At 44.3% G+C, this 23,362-nt stretch overlaps 1 protein-coding gene across 5 annotated transcripts in view; it reads right to left on the reverse strand.

Moving 5' to 3' along the window:
• Positions 1-23,121, reverse strand: part of LOC311111201 (chromodomain-helicase-DNA-binding protein 9-like) — a 109,414-nt gene extending 86,293 nt beyond the window's left edge. For 3 of the 5 annotated variants that reach the window (XM_084153906.1, XM_084153905.1, XM_084153904.1), the window contains exons 1-2: positions 23,037-23,121; positions 11,042-12,833 (exon numbers count right to left, since the gene is read on the reverse strand). In XM_084153906.1, the coding sequence (XP_084010032.1) occupies positions 11,042-12,709 (1,668 nt within the window). In that variant the 5' untranslated portion in view covers positions 12,710-12,833; positions 23,037-23,121. The other 2 variants (XM_084153908.1, XM_084153909.1) reach the window with 2 other exon arrangements.
• Between the last annotated feature and the right edge of the window lie 241 nt (positions 23,122-23,362).

The raw sequence follows: 23,362 nt of genomic DNA on the forward strand, positions 1-23,362 counted from the left end.
CAGCATTACCTTGAGGCAACACACAAAATAGTATATGATTTATGCATTCAAATGAGCAATTGGTTAAAAGTGGGTGGGTTCATCGCCAGGCTTCTCCACGCTATAGATCTCAATAATAAGATGTTAAATCAGGAGAAGCCAGGTTGTTAGCAGCAACAAAGCAGACCTCAGTGCTGCAACTGGGCGATTGCACGCCAGCGTAGGCAGAAAATATTTTTGCTATCTCAGATTGTTCTGGCAATTCTCACGTAGAAACTTCATTGGGAGGAAAGATGTTTGATATGCTTTTTACATTTGTATCACAAACTATATTTGAGAAAATCATGATGCAAGTGGCCATTTTAAGAGCCCTTTTTATACCTATCCATGCGTTCTGTAAGACCTTATGATCCGTGAACCGTACATGATACAGACAACATATTGGTTCATTATACTCCTTATTGTGGGCTCTAACAAATGGAGAATGTCTAGATTCTGAAATACACATTTTCACATTAATTTATTCAACATAAACAATATGAATATCTCAAAAGTACCTTTACAAGTACATCACATTTCCACAGTGGGCTCTCTGCTAGTTATGAAGTTATGATCAATTTCATGAGCTCCACCAACACAGTGAATGGGAAAATGGATTGAAAGGGAATGTGAATGTGCAATCCTAGAGGGCTGTGATTGGTTAATGACCTATAATGTACATTTCTGTCACACCCTGATCGGTTTCACCTGTCTTTGTTATCCCCTGTGTATTTATACCTGTGTTCTCTGTCTGTTGCCAGTTCTTCTTGTCAAGCCTACCAGCGTTTTTTCCCGTACTCCTGGTTTGCTCTAGCCGGTTTTCTAGTTTTTCCCGGTTTTGACCATTCCGCCTGTCCTGAGCCTGCCTGCTGGCCATTCTGTACCTTGTGACACTGTTCTGGATTACCGACCTCTGCCTGCCCCGACCCTGAGCCTGCCTGCCGTTTCTGTACCTTTTGGACTCCGCTTTGGATTACTGACCTCTGCCTGCCCTTGACCTGTCATTTGCCTGCTTCCTGTTTTTGTAAATAAACTTTTGCTATTTTGAACTGTCTGCATCTGGGTCTTATCCTGAGTCGTGATACATTTCTAAAATGGGTCATACCTCAAAAGTACCAGAGAGCCCACTCTGGAAATCTGACGTATTTGACGAGTATATTGTTCTAAACAATCTGTTTTTTTAAAAAGACAAAAAAAGGGTACTTTTGAGATGTTTATATTAATATTTTTATGTTGAATAAATGAATGTAAACATTTTTATTTCAGAATCTAGATTTACTCCATATGTGAGATAACACTATAAGGAGTATAATGACACCAAGAGGTTGTCTGTATCATGTACAGTTCAAGGATCATAGGGTCTTACAGGACACATGGATAGGTATAAAAAGGGCCTAAAAGGGTTCTGCCTATGCTGGTGTGGAATCGCCCAACTATGGACTAATCCAGAACTGTGATGGTGGTGAGACCAAATGATAGGATCACAAGAGGACAGGGCCAAGGGGACAGCCACACACATTCAACTGAGGACAACAGACAGACTTCTGAGCAGGAATGTCAACAAAGTATTTATAAATCAAATGAATGATCCACACCACAATACTAAGCATTTCATACTGACAACTCAGCAGACAGGACAGTCTTGAGGTGATGGCAGACAGAATAACAGCAGCTTTGTGGCAGTATAGTGAAAGCAACCATGTGATTCAACATTCCACAGAGATTGATTTAATTTATATGAAGGCCAAATGCCACAGACCAATAGGCCAGTGAAAACATTGAAACCTGTAGCCTAGTAGTTGCACTGAGCAGCAGAGGATTGAGTTATATAGGAAGGAATTCACCGGATTCTCCTGTTGTAGTCATCCAAGCAGGACGTATGCCTACAACATTCTGAGAGTAAAGAGCAACCCTCCATTTTGTACTTTGACATGTTAAAACATTAACTTAATGGCAGCAGTAGTCTCTGTAAACATGAGTCATAGTGTGCATGGTTAGTGACAGTAGGCCAACTGCATGTGTTGTAGACTAGAGGTATAAAACTGAGCTTTATCCAAGGCAGACAGAAGACAATGTTAGCCTACATTTTGTCCCTTTCCACAGAGTCAGTGTAATGTTGTGAAATAAAGTGTTTCTCTGTGTAAACAAACCCTTGACTCAGCGCCATGGAAACCAGTGAACCTTCCCGGCTAGGAACCTGCAGCTACCTGCCAAACCTGTCTGATCGCTTTGGGACTCCTCTGTGAAAAATCACTAACTGACTATTTTTATTTATTTAACTTATTTACAATGACAGCCTACCCGGACGACGCTGAGCCAATTGTGCGCCGCCCTATGGGACTCCCAATCACGGCCGGAATGTGACACAGCCTGGAATCAAACCAGGGTATGTAGTGACGCCTCTAGCACTGACATGCAGTGCCTTAGACCGCTGTGCCTCACACACACACACACAGTAACAAACACACCAACCAACTGTCATCTTTTCCGGAAAGCTGCCCTTTTCGTCCTCATGCTAGGTAGCAGAAGCGACGTGCGTTGAACAACAAAGGATAGTCAGCCTACGTCGTCGCGCTGTGGAAATGTCAAAATAAAAGTCACATGTGGGGCTGTTAGTCTGAAGTACAATAATTAATTAGTAATCCATTGTAATAATTAATTGGTAATAATTAATTGATAATTGGTAATGTCAATGTTCATTAACAAAGGTACAAAAAAATTGTAACAAATAAATAAACTATTGAAAGACAAAAACAACAACCTTCTAGTGCGTGGCTGTTTATTGCCTTTGTTAATGCACCGTTGACAACAATGACAATGGATTACCAATTAATTATTGTACTTCAGACAAGCATCCATAGTTTTGGTAGAGTTTGATCTATGGTCCTTTCAAGACAACTTGGAATTCTGAAAAAAACTAGGTCAAATCACGATGTCAGTGATCTTCAGGCCGGAGCTCTAGAACGATGCCTGATTTCTGACTTGGAATTCCGAGTTGGATGACCATTCAAAACGATTTTTCATATTCAGTTCCCATTTTTTTCAGAGTTCCCAGTTGTCTTGAACGCACTGAAGTCGAACATTTCAGAGTTTCCAGTGTTTTTGAATGCAGCAAAATATACGAAGCCATTTCCACAGCGTGACGACATAGTCCGCACGGAGCCTGATTGGCTGACTATCCTTTGATGTTCAACTTACATTCTAGTGCCATTTCAAAATGGCTGATGTGGCTTCTGCTACCTAGCATGGGGACGAAAAAGGTAGCTTTCCAGAAAAACTAGCAGTCGTTCAATCTTCCCGGTGTAACAGTTGGGATAATGGGTCAATTTGGAGTGCAATGCATTTCTCATCCCTATATTGAGGTAGGTTTTCCGAGCCATATCGCACTAGCTCCATGGTGTCTTGATCTACACAGTCATGCTGTCCGACCCTAGTGCAGCTGTAAGCAAGTGGGTCGGATCTGCTGGCTAAAAGTCCAAATGCCTTTCCCCGATTCCCCTATTTAGTGCTAGGTTCCCTATTTAGTGCTAAGCTAAGTCTAACTGAATGAGAGCCACTGAAAGTGTCATTAGATTCCCTGTTCTCCACTCTCTCCCCAGAGACAGACTAGGCTTAGCAGGCTAGCGTTCAGCAGGCTGCCTGGTGGTTGAGCCGAGTTCAGTCCTGTCAGCCAGTGAAAGGTTAACCTGACAGCTGCTCAAGGAGGAGGTCACGTTGGGTTGTGTCACCACCGACCAAAGCCCTCACATTCCTCTCACACAAAACCCCATGTTAGCACTGAACCCGCTGGCTATCGCACGCTCCTCTCCAAACCCCTAGCCAGCCAACAAAGTCAAAGCTATTTAATCCCCAGTGAACGGAGGGAGAGAGAAAAAAAGCAGAATAAAAGAGAATGGGTTTTTATTCAGACCTACTGTGCAGTTTGGGTCTGGCAGGGTTCCCACATGCTCCTCACATTCTAGGCTAAATCCAAGTACAACTCTCTCAACCCTCCCTCTACTAACTATCCACCCATTTCCTCCTCTAGTGTCCCCCCACAGCCCGCCCCTTCCGTCCACAGCCAAGACCGCCCCTGCTTTATATAGAGCTGACTTCCTGTTCACCTTTGACCCCCACTAGATTCCGCCCACTCCTGGCAGGCCTCCACTACCAGCAGGCAGATAAGGCTGGATGACTGGTAGAACAGAGAGAGGCAGTCATAAAGAGAGAGAGAGAGAGAGAGAGAGAGAGAGAGAGAGAGAGAGAGAGAGAGAGAGAGAGAGAGAGAGAGAGAGAGAGAGAAAGAGAGACTGATAGACCTACAGACCAGAGAGAGAGAGAGCCAACCGCAGCCAGAGAAACAGCCAATCCTCTCTCAGACCCATGGAGGGCAGGTTTCCCAGCGGCAGGGGCCCCTCCCCCTCCAGAGAGCAGAGCAGTGACATGGTGTCAGGTTTCAGGGCTGGCTGGCTGCAGCACTTGCTGCCTGGCTGGGAGTTACATAAACCTCACCCAGGAAGGTCAGGAAGCAACAAAGACAGCAATTCAGTGGGGGCCCACAGCCACAGACACCCTCGGCCGTGGGCCTCACATACATGGTCCCCCTGACCCCCCCTCACTTTAGTCTCAACGCCCCCAGAGGCCAGAGGAGGGGGTGAGGGGAGAGAGAGGAGGGGGTGTCAAAGAATAAACCTAAACCACTGATGCACTGAGTCAGACAGGAGGCACCTGCTGTACAGCACAGCAGCACATCATAAGCTATTCAACCACCAGGGTGTGCCTACTGCCTAGACCACCACACCATAAGGCTATTTGTTTGTAATGGGGCTGTCATGCAGTAAGTTAGAGTCGTGGACTGAATCATGTGTGAGGACAGATAAGGGAATGCACAACCCATGGTGAGATGGTTCTCTGCCAACTACATCTAGTAGCCTAGTTGTTGTCTATAAAAGGGTTTCCCAAACTCGGTCCTGGGGCCCCCCCTGGGTGCACGGTTTAGTTTTTGCCCTAGCACTACACAGCTGATTCAAATAGTCAAAGCTTGATGAGGAGTTGGTTATTTGAATCAGCTGTGTAGTGCTAGGGCAAAAACCAAAACCCTGGTCTATAAAATGGAAGATTAGTTTTTCACGATTGTCTCTATTTAGAAAAATAAAACATCACCTGTTTTCATTTATTTGACTGAATCAGGTTATTACTACCCTAAATGGTACTGTGCCTGTCCCATTGATAACCATAAAAAAAATCAGAAATACCTTATTTACATAAGTATTCAGACCCTTTGCTATGAGACTCGAAATTGAGCTTAGGTGCATCCTGTTTCGATTGATCATCCTTGAGATGTTTCTACAACTTGATTGGAGTCCACTTGTGGTAAATTAAATTGATTGGACATGATTTGGAAAGGCACACACCTGTCTATATAAGGTCCCACAGTTGACAGTGCATGTCAGAGCAAAAACCAAGCCATGAGGTCGATGGAATTGTCCGTAGACCTCCGACACAGGATTGTGTCGAGGCACAGATCTGGGGAAGGGTACCAAAAAATGTCTGCTGCATTGAAGGTCCACAAGAACACAGTGGCCTCCATCATTCTTAAATGGAAGAAGTTTGGAACCACCAAGACTCTTCCTAGAGCTGGTCGCCCGGCCAAACTGAGCAATCGGGGGAGAAGGGCCAGGTCAGGGAGGTGACCAAGAACCCGATGGTCACTCTGACAGAGCTCCAGAAACAAGATTCTCTGGTCTGATGAAACCCAGATTGAATTCTTGGCCTGAATGCCTGGAGGAAACCAGGCATGGTGGTGGCAGCATCATGCTGTGGGGATGTTTTTCAGCAGCAGGGACTGGGAGACTAGTCAGGATCGAGGGAAAGATGAACGGAGCAAAGTACAGAGAGATCCTTAATGAAAACCTGATCCAAAGCGCTCAGGACCTCAGACTGGGGCGAAGGTTCACCTTGCAACTGGACAACGATCCTAAGCACACAGCCAAGAAAACGCAAGAGTGGCTTCGGGACAAGTCTCTGAATGTCCTTGAGTGGCCCAGCCAGAGCCTGGACTTGCATCTCTGGAGAGACCTGAAAATAGCTGTGCAGCGACGCTCCCTATCCAACCTGACAGAGCTTGGGAGGATCTGCAGAGAAGAATGGGAGAAATTCCCCAAATACAGGTGCGCCAAGCTTGTAACGTCATACCCAAGAAGGCTCAAGGCTGTAATCGCTGCCAAAGGTGCTTCAACAAAGTACTGAGTAAATAGTCTAAATACTTATGTAAATGTGATATTTCCGTTTTTTTTTTTTATACATTTGAAAAAATCTCGACCTGTTTTTGCTTTGTCATTATGGGGTATTGTGTGTAGATTGACGAGGGGGGAAAACTATTTAATCCGTTTTAGAATAAGGCTGTAACGTAACAAAATGTGGAAAAAGTCAAGGGGTCTGAGTACTTTCCGATTGCACTTAGGCCCACTGAGGACTTCTTCGAACAGACCAAGTGAAGTCTAATTCAAATTGCCTTGGTATGACCCTATCCAACCAGGCCCTTTCATACTCTGCTCCTTCACCCTTTATCATACTGCTGTCTTCACAATGACTGGGAACAAAGGCCCTCTGTCTAGAAGTCAGTCTGTGTGACACTAACAGTGAACAGAACCAGCCCATGTCACAGCCAAGCACTAGCTCCTGAGGACTAGGCCTACAACTGGCTGGAGACTAGGGCTGGGTGGTATAGCATATTTTACTATATACCGGTATTGCTGCACAGACCGGTTTGGGTTTTTACTTTACCTTGTAAAGCGATATTTCAATGTTTGGTTTGTTAAATGTGTTACGCCACTCCGCCGCGTGTAATGTCATTTTTTATAGTTTACTTCGTTTGCTACTTGAGTCGTCTCTCTCCCTCTCTCCTTCCACACACACCAAGCCCCGCCCACTGTCACTAAAGGAGAACAGTTTTTGCGCTACCACGAGTCACAACAACCACTCGCAAAAACAGTCTGCATCTATCTTACTGTCTGCAAACAGCTAGTTTGTCTTTTCTTAGCAAGTTGTGGTTAAAATAATTTGTGTTAGCCACTAATGCTAATTGCTAGATAGTTGGCTAGCTAGCCAGCTAAATGTACTTAGTCAGAGCAAAGGTAGCTAGCTAGCTAGCTAATACAGCCTGATACCAGTGCTGGTGTAGGCCTATATCAGCAGGTTGTTTGTGCAACGGTATATTCTAAATCATAGAGAAATTGGTGAAGCATGAATATTTTAGCTACATCAAAGCTACAGTTAGAGAAAACATTTTATGTAACATTAATTAGGGTCCACTAGGAAACATTTGACCAACACTTTGGTTCCTACCCTGTCACAATAACCCCTCCCTGGCTTTTTCATTTGTTGTCATGTCAAACAACACTGTATTCAAAGTGCCCACTATATGCCAACTTTTGGTTGAAATTTCATTGAACAGTATAAAACAATCAGGACAATGGACAAAGCCCCATTACAAACACTTAGAATGTATGTTTTTCCACCCTAGGGTCATGCACTACTCATAAAGCATATTTAGAACTTTTAATATTATTCAAAAACCTCAAATACCGTCAAAAATGAGAAAAATATTGGGATATGATATTTTTGCTATATCGCCCAGCCCTACTTTATAGTACTGGGGTCAAAAAAATATGATCCATTAGTAGTGATAATGTGCATGGCAAAACATTTGCTTGCTATCTCGGCAAGAGGACCAAAGCAGCATTGATCATGGCTGGGCCTCAAGAACAGGACAGAATCCATCCTACTCTCCATTGTTAAAGACAGACGGAAATCCTAATCAGCCACATGCAGTGCAGACTAGGGACAGACACAGTGCTTCATTTGTAAATCGGGAGGTGCCGGAGCAAAATGTGACCTAGGGAGCTAAAAAAAAACATTAAAAAAAAAAATACATATGTATAGTGAAGCATTGCATGCATTTGCGTAGTGGCATAGAGAAGTAGAGTAGAGGCACTTACAGAAGATGTTGCATACATGGAGAACATTCTTAGGGGCCTAGGGTCTGGGAAGAATGTGGCCTTTTATAAACACATTTCATGCAATTCTACATCATTTTACATGACTGGAGACTTTAGCATAATCTTTTTTAATGTCGTGGTTAAAACATGGGAACTCGGAACTGGGAAATCTCCAACTTCCGACTTCAGTGCGATCAAGACAACTGGGAACTCGGGGAAAAAACTAGCTCAGACTGGGAACATTTGTTCTGAACGGTCAACCAACTCTGAATTCCAAGTCGGGAACTCAGGCCTCTTTCTAGAGCTCCGACTTTCTGAACTGAAGATCACTGACGTCATGATTCGACCTCGTTTTTTTCCTGAGTTCCCAGTTGTCACGAAAGCACCAAAATACAGCACAAATGATTGAAATGACAGGCTACTTTGACACTGACAAACTGAGATCAATAAAAACGACCTTGTCTCGAATCCATCAATAGCCTAGGCCTAGGTGTGTGGAGACACATATTGTAGGGGGGGGGTTAGGATAACTAACGAAGAGACAACTCAAATTAACTTTGATCGCTTATATTAAAATGTTTACATTGCAAAAAGTGAACATTATTTTTCATGCCATGAGAGGTACCGGATCCGGCCAAATAGCACAAATGAAGCACTGGACAGACAAAGGGCCATGGGGTGAGACAGGGCCAGACACTGGACCAGGGAGTGAGACAGGGCCAGAGACAGGGAGTGAGACTAGGACAGTGGGGTGGGCACCGCTCTATCCCCTGATGCCCTGCCTGTTCAGCAAACACACTATCTGTTGGCTCTTCACACACCAGTGGACATGAATAGAGCAGTCTGCCCATAAGCATCAACATAAGGGTGGATGTTGACACAGACTGAAGAGAGGCTGGGCCCGTTCGCTGAGGTTCCATGTCCCATTTCAATTAGGAACGTCTGCGGAGGGACAAATTGGCTACTGGGTCAAAACACCCGTCTGTGCTTGAGTATTTCAGCCTACCTGTTAGTCTAAGTGGTAGAGTTGAGAGAGACATAGCTATCATGTCACCACTCACCAGAGAGTACCTGTGTGTGTGTGTGTGTGTGTGTGTGTGTGTGTGTGTGTGTGTGTGTGTGTGTGTGTGTGTGTGTGTGTGTGTGTGTGTCTACAGAGCCAGTCAGAGATAGTACTGATGAATGCTGAGCTGCATGTGCCAGCACTAGAGCCATGGATGGGAACAGACACACTGTGCTGCTGCTGATCAGATGTGGGTTCAAACACTATTTGAAATCTTTCAAATACTTTGAGCCTTCGCTCTAGCCTGCCTGGAGTTCCAGATGTGTGGGGTTAATAGTTTTGGGACAATTCTATTGGTTCCATTAATCAAGCACAGCTTAAGTATTTTATATAATATCAAATAGTATTTGAACCCAGGTCTGACAGTACAGGCTGCTGCTGATGCTCCTCTTTGCATGGCTGTCTGCGTCACTGAGGGGCCAGGCTCAGAGAGGCGTGTGGATGGATGCCGCTATGCTACTGGCCAGCTCTGCTCCAGGATCCGCCTTGTGCCTGTCAGAGCCAGAGCAGCACACTAATGCACTCTCTACCTCTCTCTCTCAGTGTCTGTCTCTAGCCTCCCTCCCTCCTTCTCTCCCTCTCTCCCTCCTTCACAAGCTCTCCCTCACTCACTCACTCCCTCTGTCCGTCTCTATCCTCTCTCGCTCTCACCCTCCCCCTCCACTCTCTCTCTCTCAAAGACAAACACACACAGAGAAAACCACAACAGCAACCACCCCCACACTCTACACTCTATCTAGCCATGTAGTGAGTGCAGTGTGCAGCAGCAAGACAGACAGTCAGGCAGTGTCTCTAGCCTCCCGCCTGCCCTGACCCACATCTATAGCCTTGAGTACGCTTAGTTACTGTAAGTCCTGGCGACACTGCTGCCACTCTTAATGAGGCCCTGGGATACAGCTAGGCTACTGTAGTTACCTGCTGTCTGTATGTGTCCCAAATTGCACCCTATTCTCTATTTAGTGCACTACTTTTGACCAGGGCTCTGGTCAAATATAGGGAAAAGGGTGCCATTTGGGACACAATATTGGGAGGATAGCTACACTAGGCTGTATTATTATCATTTAAAGGAGGGCTGAGCCTCCTTCCCCTCCCTCACTCCCTCCCTCCCTCCCTCCCTTCCTCCACCTCCCCCTGATTGCAGGTGCACCAAATATGCTCATGCGCTTCCAGGGCTAGTTAAATATTACATGGGTGGGTGGCTGGCTGGCGTCTGGCTGCTGAGAGGAGTGAAAGCATGGCAAGTCTCTATGTCAATGCAAGAGATTTATCCATTAACGTAGCTGACACAAATACATGTCTCACTGTCAATTCCTTCAATTAATTTCCAACAAATCAACCAAACTGAATAGATAAAACAACCTGGATAAGATGCAGATATAGATTTAAATGGGAATGAAATTCGCTTCACCAATCCCAGTGGAAGGGCAACTATTAGAGCCAACAACCACGACAATTCTATACATACGCAATGTGTATTTCTTCCCCTGTAGTAATACATTAAAGCTGCAATATATAACTTTTTGAACGACCCGACCAAATGCACATAGAAATGTGACATAGATCTGTCATTCTCCTTGAAAGCAAGTCTAAGAAGTGGTAAATCTGTTCTATGTGGGCTATTTCTATGCTTCCTGTTCTAAAATTTAATTTTTGCGTCTTTTACTTTCGGTTTTGTACACCAGCTTCCAACAGGTGAAAATACAATATTTTGGGTGGTTTAGATGGTACAATGACTCTCTACACTATACTTGCTTGTTTTGTCACATAAACTGAAATTAGGCGAACTATTAGAATTGTAGCAACCAGGAAATGGCAGAGCTATTTCTGCATACTGCATCTTTAAATAGATGAATGAAGGGGAACTCTGCGGAATCTGGATAACTAGGTACTTCATCCAAATCATCCTTTCTGAGTCTGTCAGCATATGTCAGCCTAGCCAGACTCCGACTGAAAGCAAGTGTTAATGGCCCAGTGGGCTTACCTTTATCTCGTAGTCCATGGATATGTAGTTCCTGTCTTCCTCCTTCATCTCTTCTTCTTCCTCTCCTTTTCCATTCCTCTCTCCATCCCCACCATTGGTCCAGGAACAGTTGGAGTCATGGTGGTTGTGCTGACTGAGGGCAGCCTCCAGCTGGGGAAGCAGCTCATCAGCCAGCAGGTCCGGAGCCTCCAGGCCCTCAAAGCCCCCTCCTTGGGCCTCCACCTCCCCTTGCAACCCTGCCAGGCTATCCTCTAGAGACGCGTAGCCGTTAGTGGTAGTGGTGCTGGCCGGAGGTCTAGTAACTTCCAGGTTAGACCCACAGTTCTGGGGCTGGTGCTGGTCTGGGACAAGCTGGCTGGCTGCACTGGGGTAGCAGCTCATGGCCTGCCCAAACATCTCAGACGAGTCGTAGTTCCCCTGGGTCTGCCTGGAGCAGCGCAGAGCCCGGAAGGGACATTCGTCCTCAGCCTGGCTGACTGGGACCTGCTCGGGCTGCTGGTTATGCTGAGTCATCCCTGGAGCAGACGTAAATGCACATCCAGCTCCTGAGAGAGAGAGTTCAGGCACTGAGGAGGGCAGGGGAGTGGTGGTGGGGGTCATGGACAATGGGGCTGAAGAGAGAGGCTGGCTCAGGCTGGAGATGTCAGGCTGTCCCTGGCCAGGGAAGGAGTACTGGGAGGGAGGGTAGGTGGTGGTGGAGTTCACTGAGCAGGATGACAGGGTGTGAGCTATGGGGGAGGAGGTCTGCATAGAGAAGGACATGCTAGAGTTCTCTGGCCCTACCCCGGGGAATGCCCCCTGAGCCCCCTGCACCAGCTGGTAGCCACCCTGCTGTGGTGGAGCTCCAGCCAGCGAGGCATTGGGGGTTTCCACATAAGATTTGGCCAGAACCCCTGAGTTAGGCACAGCCCTGGAGTGGAATTGGGTCCCCCCGATGGTAAGCTGCTGGATGTGGGGAGCTGGCTGTTGGTTGGCCTGGTGGAAGGGGAAGCTGTTGTGCTGCTGGGGCAGAGACTGAGGGTTCACTACCTGTTGATGAGGGTGCTGCTGCTGCCGCTGGTTCAATAGCTGGTGTTGCTGCTGTAACTGCTGCACTTGTTGTTGCTGAAGTTGTTGTTGACAGGGGTGGAGCTGCTGCTGCTGTGGCTGTTGCTGTCGGAGGTGATGCTGTTGGTTGTGGAGTTGCTGCTGTTGTTGATGTAGTTGTTGTTGTTGCTGGGGCACTGAGTGGTAGAGGTTCCCGTTCTGGTCCTGGTTGCCCCACATGGGGCTGCTGATGGAAAACAACCCATTGGTTTGGGGTGCCTGACCCATTGAGCATCCATGGAACTGGGCATGCTGTGCTGCTACTATCCCTCCACCTCCTCCACCCATGCCCTCAGACCCAGCGAAGGGCTGTCCCATGGAGTTCTGAGCCTTCATGCCCGGAAAGTGCCCCATCTGCTGCCCATAACCCATGCTCTGTTGGGTGGAGGAGGGCATGGAGGTGGGTATCATCCCGGGGTGTTTCCCTGCCACCATCGGCTCCACCTGTAGGGGCTCGAAGCCTGCGCTGAGGTTGAGCTCATCCACCAGCGAGGGTCCAGGAGGGAAGCCCTCAGCCAGCCCGTCCAGCCCTTCCACAAACAGGTTGGGGTCGTCAAAGAAGTCCATGATGGGATCTGTCATGGCCCAGGGGCCAGGGTCAATCTTCTGGAGACCAGTCCCACACGTTGGACCTCTGCTGGGTTCAGGCTGGTGCTGAGGAGCGTCACGTGTTACTGAGCTACAGTATGTCCATCACAGACAGGCTCTGTAGAGAAAAACCAAGACAAAACCTCAAGTCAGATTTAACAGAGAGAAGAAAAACATGCATCTTTAAAACATGTCTCGTTTATACTGAGCTGTGTGTGGGCTGCACAATAAAGAGATGTTCAGTTGTCAAATAGATTTTAAGCAATTTAGCCTGCCTCTTTTTGAAGTTCATCCTGTGTTTTTCAAATCAATACACTTCTAGTTGTTTTCAAGATCTCCATACACCTCTACCTCATATACACTACAATAAGCAATGTATTACCATAATAGATGCTCTCAGCCACGTAAACAACATCAGTGAAAACAGCGGCTGCCAAAAAGCCAGGTAATGGCTAGGTCAGACAGGCCTGGGATAAATTTGGCACCGTCAATTCTCTCTGGTTGGCAGGGGGTAGTTGTGTGGTAACACATCTGATCTGATCTAAACTGAACCAACTGCCAGACAGACCAGCAGCCAGGTGCCTCTAGTCTTCCTCGGTTCAAAGCCCTCTGATCTGCTCAGCCTCAGCCCTGTGGCTGTGCTGTGCCTGCTATCTACTGAGCCGCCTGTCTGCTAGTAGCTCCTGAATGTGTGGGAGGAAGGTGCAGACAGACAGATAGACATCTGATGCTGTTTGTGTCAACAGCCAGGGAGGTTGGCTCAGGATGCATCTAACCACAGACCAATGACCAATAGAAGATGACGGAACACTCGTGTCAGTCAAGACCTGCTGACTCATACTCACTACACACACTCACCTCAGAACAAACACTTTGACATGCCTTCATGGCTCTCACAAGTCTTCTGATACAGTGGGGGGGCATACAACTGAGATCCACTGCTTCAACCACAACTCGTGAACCTCTGCTAAGGTGAAGTGGGGTAATGGATAGGCTTGGGCGGTATACTGTATATACTGTATACCGGGGTATTTGGAAATAGCCACAGGATGGTTTTTCAATACCGTCAATACCGTTAACTATTTCTTTGAAGTTTTTCTATATATTCTAATATTTGTAGCTACTTTTTAAGTAAATACCTACAGTCAACTTGCGTTCTTTATTTTACATTATGAAGCTTACCGTAGTTCCCCAGAACAGTTGAGCCAGTCGCGTGTTGGTTTGTAAATGGCACAAAGCGGGAGCAGGTGAGTCCAGCTGTGTATTGACAGGGGTCGTGTTTTATATTGAAAGTCATGTGTTTTTCTGCTTCAATAGAGTGATCAGGGGCGTGCAACTATAGTTTACCTTCACAGAAAATACATTACTGCAACACGTTCCGCAGAAAATAGCGTAATTTTCATCAGATGACAACAGAAGTGCAACGCAATTTGGCTGCCAGCCACACAAGTAGGCTGAATGAGCTTACGATGAAAAAGCAAGGTATCTTTTGCAAAAACAATGCATGGCCATCATATTTCTGTTTATCATAGGAAGAATGTAGCCAGCTACATTTCCTAATGTTTTTCTCATAGTTCATCTGGAGAAAAGTAGGCTGGCTACATCGAGAAAAGTACCTACATCAGAACACTGTCTGCTGATAGAACGCCCTTAGTGAATTCTCATCCGAGTGGAGAAGTGCACCTGAAGCACAACATTTGTCTGATGCCGAGCAGAAATTACGGAGCATTTTAGATTTGCGTTTACAAAATGCAGCAATATATTTCTTATGCGTTTTACCTTATTTTCCTGCTTGGAAAGGTGACAAATTCTGCGTTAACGTGACCCCTAAGTTACACTTGCTAGTTTTCTAAGTTAGTGGCTGAATTAATAAGGTGACGGGGCATCCATCATATTGTGTTGGCTTTCTGCCGTGTTTGAGAAGTAAAAGCCCTTTCGATGCGTTATCTGTACAGCTGCCACTGATTTCCTTGTGTTTTTTTCTCCTCTCCATTCTTGGCCTGTCTTCTTCTCTAAGCAGAGCAGGCAGGTCTGTTGCCCCGGAGACTCCAGACTCCACACAGACACAGCGTGTACACATGCTGCTCCAGAGCCAGTACTGTTTATTGCACAATGTCTCTCGTTCAAATCCGCTTGGAAATGTCCAAACTCCCATGGCGTTTTTCTATTTTGTTGCATTACAACCTGTAATTTCAATGGGGTTTTATTTGGATTTCATGTAATGGACATACACAAAATAGTCCAAATTGGTGAAGTGAAATAAAAAAAATAACTTGTTTCAAGAAATTCAAAAAATTAAATAACGGAAAAGTGGTGCGTACATATGTATTCACCCCCTTTGCTATGAAGCCCCTAAATAAGATCTGGTGCAACCAATTACCTTCAGAAGTCACATAATTAGTTAAATAAAGTCCACCTGTGTGCAATCTAAGTGTCACATGATCTGTCACATGATCTCAGTATATATACACCTGTTCTGAAAGGCCCCAGAGTCTGCAACACCACTAAGCAAGGGGCACCACCAAACAAGCGGCACCACGAAGACCAAGGAGCTCTCCAAACAGGTCAGGGACAAAGTTGTGGAGAAGTACAGATCAGGGTTGGGTTGTAAAAAAAGATCTGACACTTTGAACATCCCACGGAGCACCATTCAATCCATTATTAAAAAATTGAAAGAATATGGCACCACACCACAACAAACCTGCCAAGAGAGGGCCGCCCACCAAAACTTACGGACCAGGCAAGGAGGGCATTAATCAGAGAGGAAACAAAGAGACCAAAGTTAAGCCTGAAGGAGCTGCAAAGCTCCACAGCGGAGATTGGAGAATCTGTCCATAGGACCACTTTAAGCCGTACACTCCACAGAGCTGGGCTTTACGGAAGAGTGGCCAGAAAAAAGCCATTGCTTAAAGAAAAAAATAAGCAAACATGTTTGGTGTTCGCCAAAAGGCATGTGGGAGACTCCCCAAACATATGTAAGAAGGTACTTTGGTCAGATTAGACTAAAATTTAGCTTTTTGGCCATCAAAGAAAACGCTATGTCTGGCACAAACCTCATCACCACAACAACACCATCCCCACAGTGAAGCATGGTGGTGGCAGTATCATGCTGTGGGGATGTTTTTCCATCGGCAGGGACTGAGAAACTGGTCAGAATTGAAGGAATGATGGATGGCGCTAAATACAGGGAAATTCTTGAGGGAAACCTGTTTCAGTCTTCCAGAGATTTGAGACTGGGACGGAGGTTCACCTTCCAGCAGGACAATGACCCTAAGCATACTGCTAAAGCAACACTCGAGTGGTTTAAGGGGAAACATTTAAATGTCTTGGAATGGCCTATTTAAAGCCCAGACCACAAGCCAATTGAGAATCTGTGGTATGACTTAAAGATTGCTATATACCAGCAGAACCCATCCAACTTGAAGGAGCTGGAGCAGTTTTGCCTTGAATAATGGGCAAAAATCCCAGTGGCTAGATGTGCCAAGCTTATAGAGACATACCCCAAGAGAATTGCAGCTGTAATTGCTGCAAAAGGTGGCTCTACAAAGTATTGACTTTGGGGGGGTGAATAGTTTTGCACGCTCAAGTTTTCTGTATTTTTGTCTTATTTCTTGTTTGTTTCACAAGAAAAAATATTTTGCATCTTCAAAGTGGTAGGCATGTTGTGTAAATCTAATGATACAACCCCCCCAAAAATACATTTTAATTCCAGGTTGTAAGGCAACAAAATAGGAAAAATGCCAAGGGGGGTGAATACTTTCGCAAGCCACTGTATGTATAACTTTATAGCTGGACTGCCTGTCTTTTCAATTATTTTTTTTCCATGTGTGCTTGTTAGCATATTTAGCTAGCAGCCTCCATGGTAAAACCGTAAATCCCGGGATGAGAGAAGGACGGTATGATGATATGAAAATCTGGATACCACCCAACCCGAGTAGTGGGGCTGTCCCTGGCTATGATGAAACCTCCGTTTTTACTCATTGTTACAAAGGCCCAGTATGCAATATGACACAATCACACAACCAAGACAATACACAAGATTCATACAGGAAGCATCGAGACTTAACCCTAACCTGGTTACTGTGAATCATTCATGTAGCCTTACTCATCTTCATAAATGATAGATGTGCTGGACCTCCATTCCATAACAACAGTTGGAACTATGTTTAACAGGAGCACCAGATAGCAGGGGCCAGATCATATCCCATGCCCAGCTCCTGGCTATACTAGAGCTCTGTTCTCGTGTGACTAGCAGCCAGCCCAGGAGTAGGAGAGTATTATCTTCTCTTGCAACACTGACCTACAGCTGAGGGCAGGCTAGGCGTGATAAGAGAGCTCCCATTGCTCTCAGCCACTTAGCAGGGCTCCATGGTAACTGACAATGAGCAGAATGGCCAGGCCTAATTCTCCCAAACAGACAGGAAAATCTGATCACTCAATTAGAGGTAACATCTGACCAGAATCCTACCCGGGCCGCTGAACGGTCTGAATGAGTATTAAGAGGTAGGCTAGGTAGCTTATCTGAGCCGCATAGAGTTTTTCCTGCTGCTGTTTCTTCGTCTTGTTTTAGTTGGGACCAATGATGAACTGTAGAACCTAAGCTATATGATGTACAATACAACCGGTTACAAGTTGTCTATGGTTGAGACTAGGGCTGTCCCCGACTAAATAATAGCTTGGTCGATCGAAAGTCTTCTGTTCTTTCGACCAATCGATTGGTTGAAATTTTAAAATGTGTATTTTTCCACATCGAGCCAATGTATTTTAATAAAATCAACTATATATGCATTGAGCTTGTCTGATGCGTTAAGCGCAATTTTGATTAAATAAGACACAAATGACTCAAGAGGGAGTCAGATATCAATATAATCAGAAGAAGAAAATCTTAACCTGACCATCCTCCTCCCGCTCCTATTGGCTTTCGCAGATTCTGCCGTTACTCTCCTGAAGTTGTCGGTAATAGGTTACACGTGGAGTCGGTAACCTTTCTGATGTGAAATGCCATTTTATCTTACAATTTCTACCGATATGCATGCCAGTTATGGTTTTCATATGAACATTTTCATGTAACAGTTAAATTTCATTTATAATAACAACGTCTTCGTATGTCAAAATCATTGTCATGTGGTTAATCAAAATTCTATCCAGATCTTAATGAAAATGATACAAACCTAAAAAGTAACTTCTATTGCCATTGCCAACTATGTAAAAATAGCTTATAAACCAACAAATAAAAACATTGCAGCCTGCAGGTAGAAAATATCCTGATCAAAATAAATATCCTATAAATCACATTGGCTATCCATGTCTGCAACGAACCTGAAACATTGTATCAACTATTAACTTGGGTCCAGCCAGAAGCTCACGCTAGCAAACTTGCAATATTGTATGAAATATTCTGGGCCCTCAGAGTTTCCTGCCAGTGAGCTCCTAACAGACACAGCTTTAGGCTATTTGTGCAAGGGATAAGAAGTAATCAGGTAGGCCTATTTTATGACATTTCCATTGGATCAGATCATGACATTTTTCTCTTTCACGCTGAGTGGTTTTCGAAAGGGAGAGAGCTGGAAAGATTTTTCAAATACATTGAGGAACTATTGTCAATCTCAATGGATTGCGAAAGTATTCATCCCCCTTGGCATTTTTCCTATTTTGTTGCGTTACAACCTAGAATTAAAATTGATTTTTAGGTGGGGTTTGTATCATTTGATTTACACAACATGCCTACCACTTTGAAGATGCAAAATAACTTTTTGGTTGAAACAAATAACAAATAAGAAAAAAAAAAAAAAGAAAACGAGCGTGCATAACTATTCACCCCCCCCCCAAAGTCAATACTTTGTAGAGCCACCTTTTGCAGCAATTACAGTTGCAAGTCTCTTGGGGTATGTCTCTATAAGATTGGCACATCTAGCCACAGGGATTTTTGCCCATTCTTCAAGGCAAAACTGCTCCAGCTCCTTCAAGTTGGATGGGTTCCGCTGGTATACAGCAATCTTTAAGTCATACAATAATAACAATAATATAATAATATGCCATTTAGCAGACGCTTTTATCCAAAGCGACTTACAGTCATGTGTGCATACATTTTTACGTATGTGTGGTCCCGGGGATCGAACCCACTACCCTGGCGTTACAAGCGCCATGCTCTACCAATTGAGCTACAGAGGACCTCAGATTCTCAACTGGATTGAGGTCTGGGCTTTGACAAGGCCATTCCAAGACATTTAAATGTTTCCCCTTAAACCACTCAAGTGTTGCTTTAGCAGTATGCTTAGGGTCATTGTCCTGCTGGAAGGTGAACCTCTGTCCCAGTCTTAAATCTCTGGAAGACTGAAACAGGTTTCCTTCAAGAATTTCCCTGTATTTAGCGCCATCCATCATTCCTTCAATTCTGACCAGTTTCCCAGTCCCTGCCGATGAAAAACATCCCCAAAGCATGATGCTGCCACCACCATGCTTCACTGTGGGGGTGGTGTTCTCGGGGTGATGAGAGGTGTTGGGTTTGCGCCAGACATATGGTTTTCCTTGATGGCCAAAAAAATCAATTTTAGTCTCATCTGACCAGAGTACCTTCTTACATATGTTTGGGGAGTCTCCCACGTGCCTTTTGGTGAACACCAAACATGTTTGCTTATTTTTTTCTTTAAGCAATGGCTTTTTTCTGGCCACTCTTCCGTAAAGCCCAGCTCTGTGGAGTGTACGGCTTAAAGTGGTCCTATGGACAGATACTCCAATCTCTGCTGTGGAGCTTTGCAGCTCCTTCAGGGTTATCTTTGGTCTCTTTGTTGCCTCTCTGATTAATGCCCTCCTTGCCTGGTCCGTGAGTTTTGGTGGGCAGCCCTCTCTTGGCAGGTTTGTTGTGGTGCCATATTCTTTCAATTTTTTTATAATGGATTTAATGGTGCTCCGTGGGATGTTCAAAGTTTCTGATATTTTTTTATAACCCAACCCTGATCTGTACTTCTCCAAAACTTTGTCCCTTACCTGTTTGGAGAGCTCCTTGGTCTTCGTGGTGCCGCTTGCTTGGTGGTGCCCCTTGCTTAGTGGTGTTGCAGACTCTTTGGCCTTTCAGAACAGGTGTATATATACTGAGATCATGTGACAGATCATGTGACACTTAGATTGCACACAGGTGGACTTTATTTAACTAATTGTGTGACTTCTGAAGGTAATTGGTTGCACCAGATCTTATTTTGGGGCTTCATAGCAAAGGGGGTGAATACATATGCATGCACCACTTTTCTGTTTTTTGGGGGGGGGGATTTTTTTTACAAGTAATTTTTTTCATTTCACTTCACAAATTTGGACTATTTTGTGTATGTCCATTACATGAAATCCAAATAAAAATCCATTGAAATGACAGATTGTTATGCAACAAAATAGAAAAAACGCCAAGGGGGATGAATACTTTTGCGAGGCACTGTAAAAACATACTTTGTTTGCTTGCTGTTTGAGGTGCTCTATAGCTTATTAGTGGTGGTGTGTTAAGCCAATCACAAATACTATCAGATCTCTAAATGGACACATTAATATGCCTACATTTGCGCGCAGGACAGGTAGCCTATAGGCCTACTTATTTGAGTAATCAGGTACGCGTCCTTACTCAACAATGACAGGAGCGCTCCAAACAAAAGACAATGTCAAAACATTGTATTTTGAGAGAAAGCCAAGAGTGTGCAAAGCTGTCATCAAGGCAAAGGGTGGCTATTTGAAGAATCTCAAATATAAAATATATTTTGATTTGTTTAACACTTTTTGGTTACTACATGATTCCATTTGTGTTATTTCATAGTTTTGATGTCTTCACTATTATTCTACAATGTTGTCCCATGATGGTAGTGACTGCCCATTACTGCTTATCACTTATTAACCATCATTTATTCACATTGCTTTACAAATTTCAGTTGTTGTGTATATTACATTTGTTTTATTTGATGACTTCATTATTTTATTCCAAGTCATCATCTCATCTCTATAGAGCTGCTGCCTATGCTGTCTGACAAAATCACTATTTTGTAGTTCTTCAAAGTAAATAAGACATATTTTCAGGTAGAGATAACGCACGAAGCAACAGCTTCTCTCTATATCACCTCATGATCGCGCATTCTTCTGTCTCTTCTGTAGCAGGCGTGAAAGAAACACAGACTGGACTAGTAGATGTGCAATGGATTATGGACATTTTAGTTAATTACCACATTTGATGCGCTAAACTATGTAGAATATTGGCCTGTTGGAAACTACAACTCCCTACTACATTGCACAGTTCAGGCTGGATCTGATTTATCTCTATATACGAAATGTTATTCAAATAATTTAACCAACGTCTATCAATCAGTTGTTTGGTTAATGTTCAGCATTACCCTTGGAGACTTGATGCATTCTAGAACGTCTTTATAAGTTGATGTTGCACCCAGATCTGCAGTGAAACAAGCTCTAGTTAGACTCTGGAGTTCATTTTTTAGCTACAGTGAAACCCACCTTAAAATGTAAACCATAATTCACAGCCAAATCGAATGTAGACTATTTGTTTGGCTGGTTTATATGTAGGCTCTACCCTTAAAAGTATTGTGTAATAACAGGCCCACCAATAACGAAAGACACCCACCTGAATCAACTCTTTCTTTGTTAAAAAAGCATCATTTGAGAATGGAGATGAATTTCACTCCAAGAAAACGGATCAAGGGCAATTCCAGAGCACATTCAACAGGTCCCATCATAGTCAGTGCAATATAAATGCATTCGTGTTTGTGCTGCGCTTCCTGCTTACATTTAGATTCCCACTGGTCACACACTGGTTGAATCAACGTTGTTTACACGTCATTGCAATGAAATTACGTTGAACCAACGTGGAATAGACGTTGAATTTAAGTATGTGCCCAGTGGGCTAGCTACCTCTGCAAAACGCTTGCTTCTTTCTTTGTTTATCAGGAGTCTATGCCTTTTTGCCTCAAGTAGCATGATATCGCCAACCCACACCTGCTACTTCAACCCCCTATACACAACAAATAAATAGGCGTCGTCAATTTCAGAGTCCCGGTGACTTATCTAAGCACCCTCAACAACAAAAATACTGATAACAAGTGCTGCCACAGATAAATAGAGACAGAAACAATGTAGCATTAAACTGTCCAAACTCACAACCCCATCGTCTGTCGAAGATCCAACTCCATCATGGATTCAGGTATCAAAATATAATTTGCACAAACTATCTACATCTACGTGCAACGGACATCCATGATAATCATCAATCGGCTTTAATCAGCTGGGTGCTGATTATACTAGTTTGTAGAGTCGCTAAATAGGAATAATCCCAGGAATAGCGGTATTATTACGAAGTAAGAAAGGTTAACAAGTATCGTTTTGCATTGTGGAATTTTACTTCAGAATAGCTTCTAGAATCCCTCAATTATCCACACCCGGTTTATGTGGCACAGCGATAATCTAACAACAATGAACCCATGATAGAAAGAAGCCTGTCTGTAATGGCCACTAACCTCAGCATCCTCTGAGTGCAGCTATGGCTCGTGGCTATCTGAGCATCGAATCTTCACAATGGCCTTGCTGCACCTCCTAGTAAAAGGCTGCTTGACACTCGATGTGTTCCCCTGTGCCAACAGGTAGCTAGCTACCTAGTTAGAGAAATTAGCTGAATCTTAACTTTCTGAATCTGAAAGACAGGTGCAAAGCCTTAGGGATTTTTTACATCATTTGTTCTTCTCGAGACTCGAATCGCACACGTGTCCCCACTTGTCTTTCCTTCCAAGCACCTCTCCTCTCGACTTCAGTGGTGTCGTGACGCCTCTGCTGAGTAGGAGAGGAGGGAGGAGGTGGATGGGGGTCGACAGTCATTCATTAAGAACAATGCAATAGATTGACCACAGACAGTTAAACCAGTTGTTGATGGACCCGACCGAGTTTAGTTTTCGTTGAGACTCCCGACTGATATCACTTTATCCTCTGCATTCACATTCATGGTAACGATTCTGAGCTGGCTCGAGGCTCTTACCATCACAGCGGGTCGCTGTCAGTTCAGGACCTCCATAACGAAACGCCGTCAAGAACTTTAGCAACAAGAGTGTAATATTTCGAACTCTGAAAAACGATTATGGAAATGGGATAACTCACAATGTTCCGCGAGCCATTTCATTGATATTGTAGCTAGTTGGGTGATTTTCAGACCGGGATTCCCACTGCTAGTGACCACAGCTGAGTTTCACTGTCTCTCAGTCATTAGAATGACAGTTTGCTACCAGAGTTCAAAGCTCTGTGTGGAGCAAATACTTTCTATTTATGACGATACAATTATTGCATTACTTACCGAAGTGAAGCAAAATCCGTTGACTGAAAATTATAAGAGCGAAGTTATTAACTAGTTGACCATTGCGGTTCTACTGCTGCTGACGTGACGAATCGATGATGACACCAATTTGCATATCAGTTACTTGCTCTCTGATTGGACAGTTGAGGATTCGTTCAATTTTTATAATCTCAGATTACATTTGGAGCCGATTCCACATGGACAAAATGTCATATTCAATTTTGTGCCATAACTTCTCAAATGTAAAATAAAATGACAAATATTAGACAAAAATTGTTATAAAGGCATGACACACAAGATGGCCGCGGTAGGGCTGAAGCCAATCC

Source organism: Coregonus lavaretus (assembly GCF_964263955.1).
Source record: "Coregonus lavaretus genome assembly, chromosome: 37".
In the NCBI taxonomy this organism is placed as follows: Eukaryota; Metazoa; Chordata; class Actinopteri; order Salmoniformes; family Salmonidae; genus Coregonus; species Coregonus lavaretus.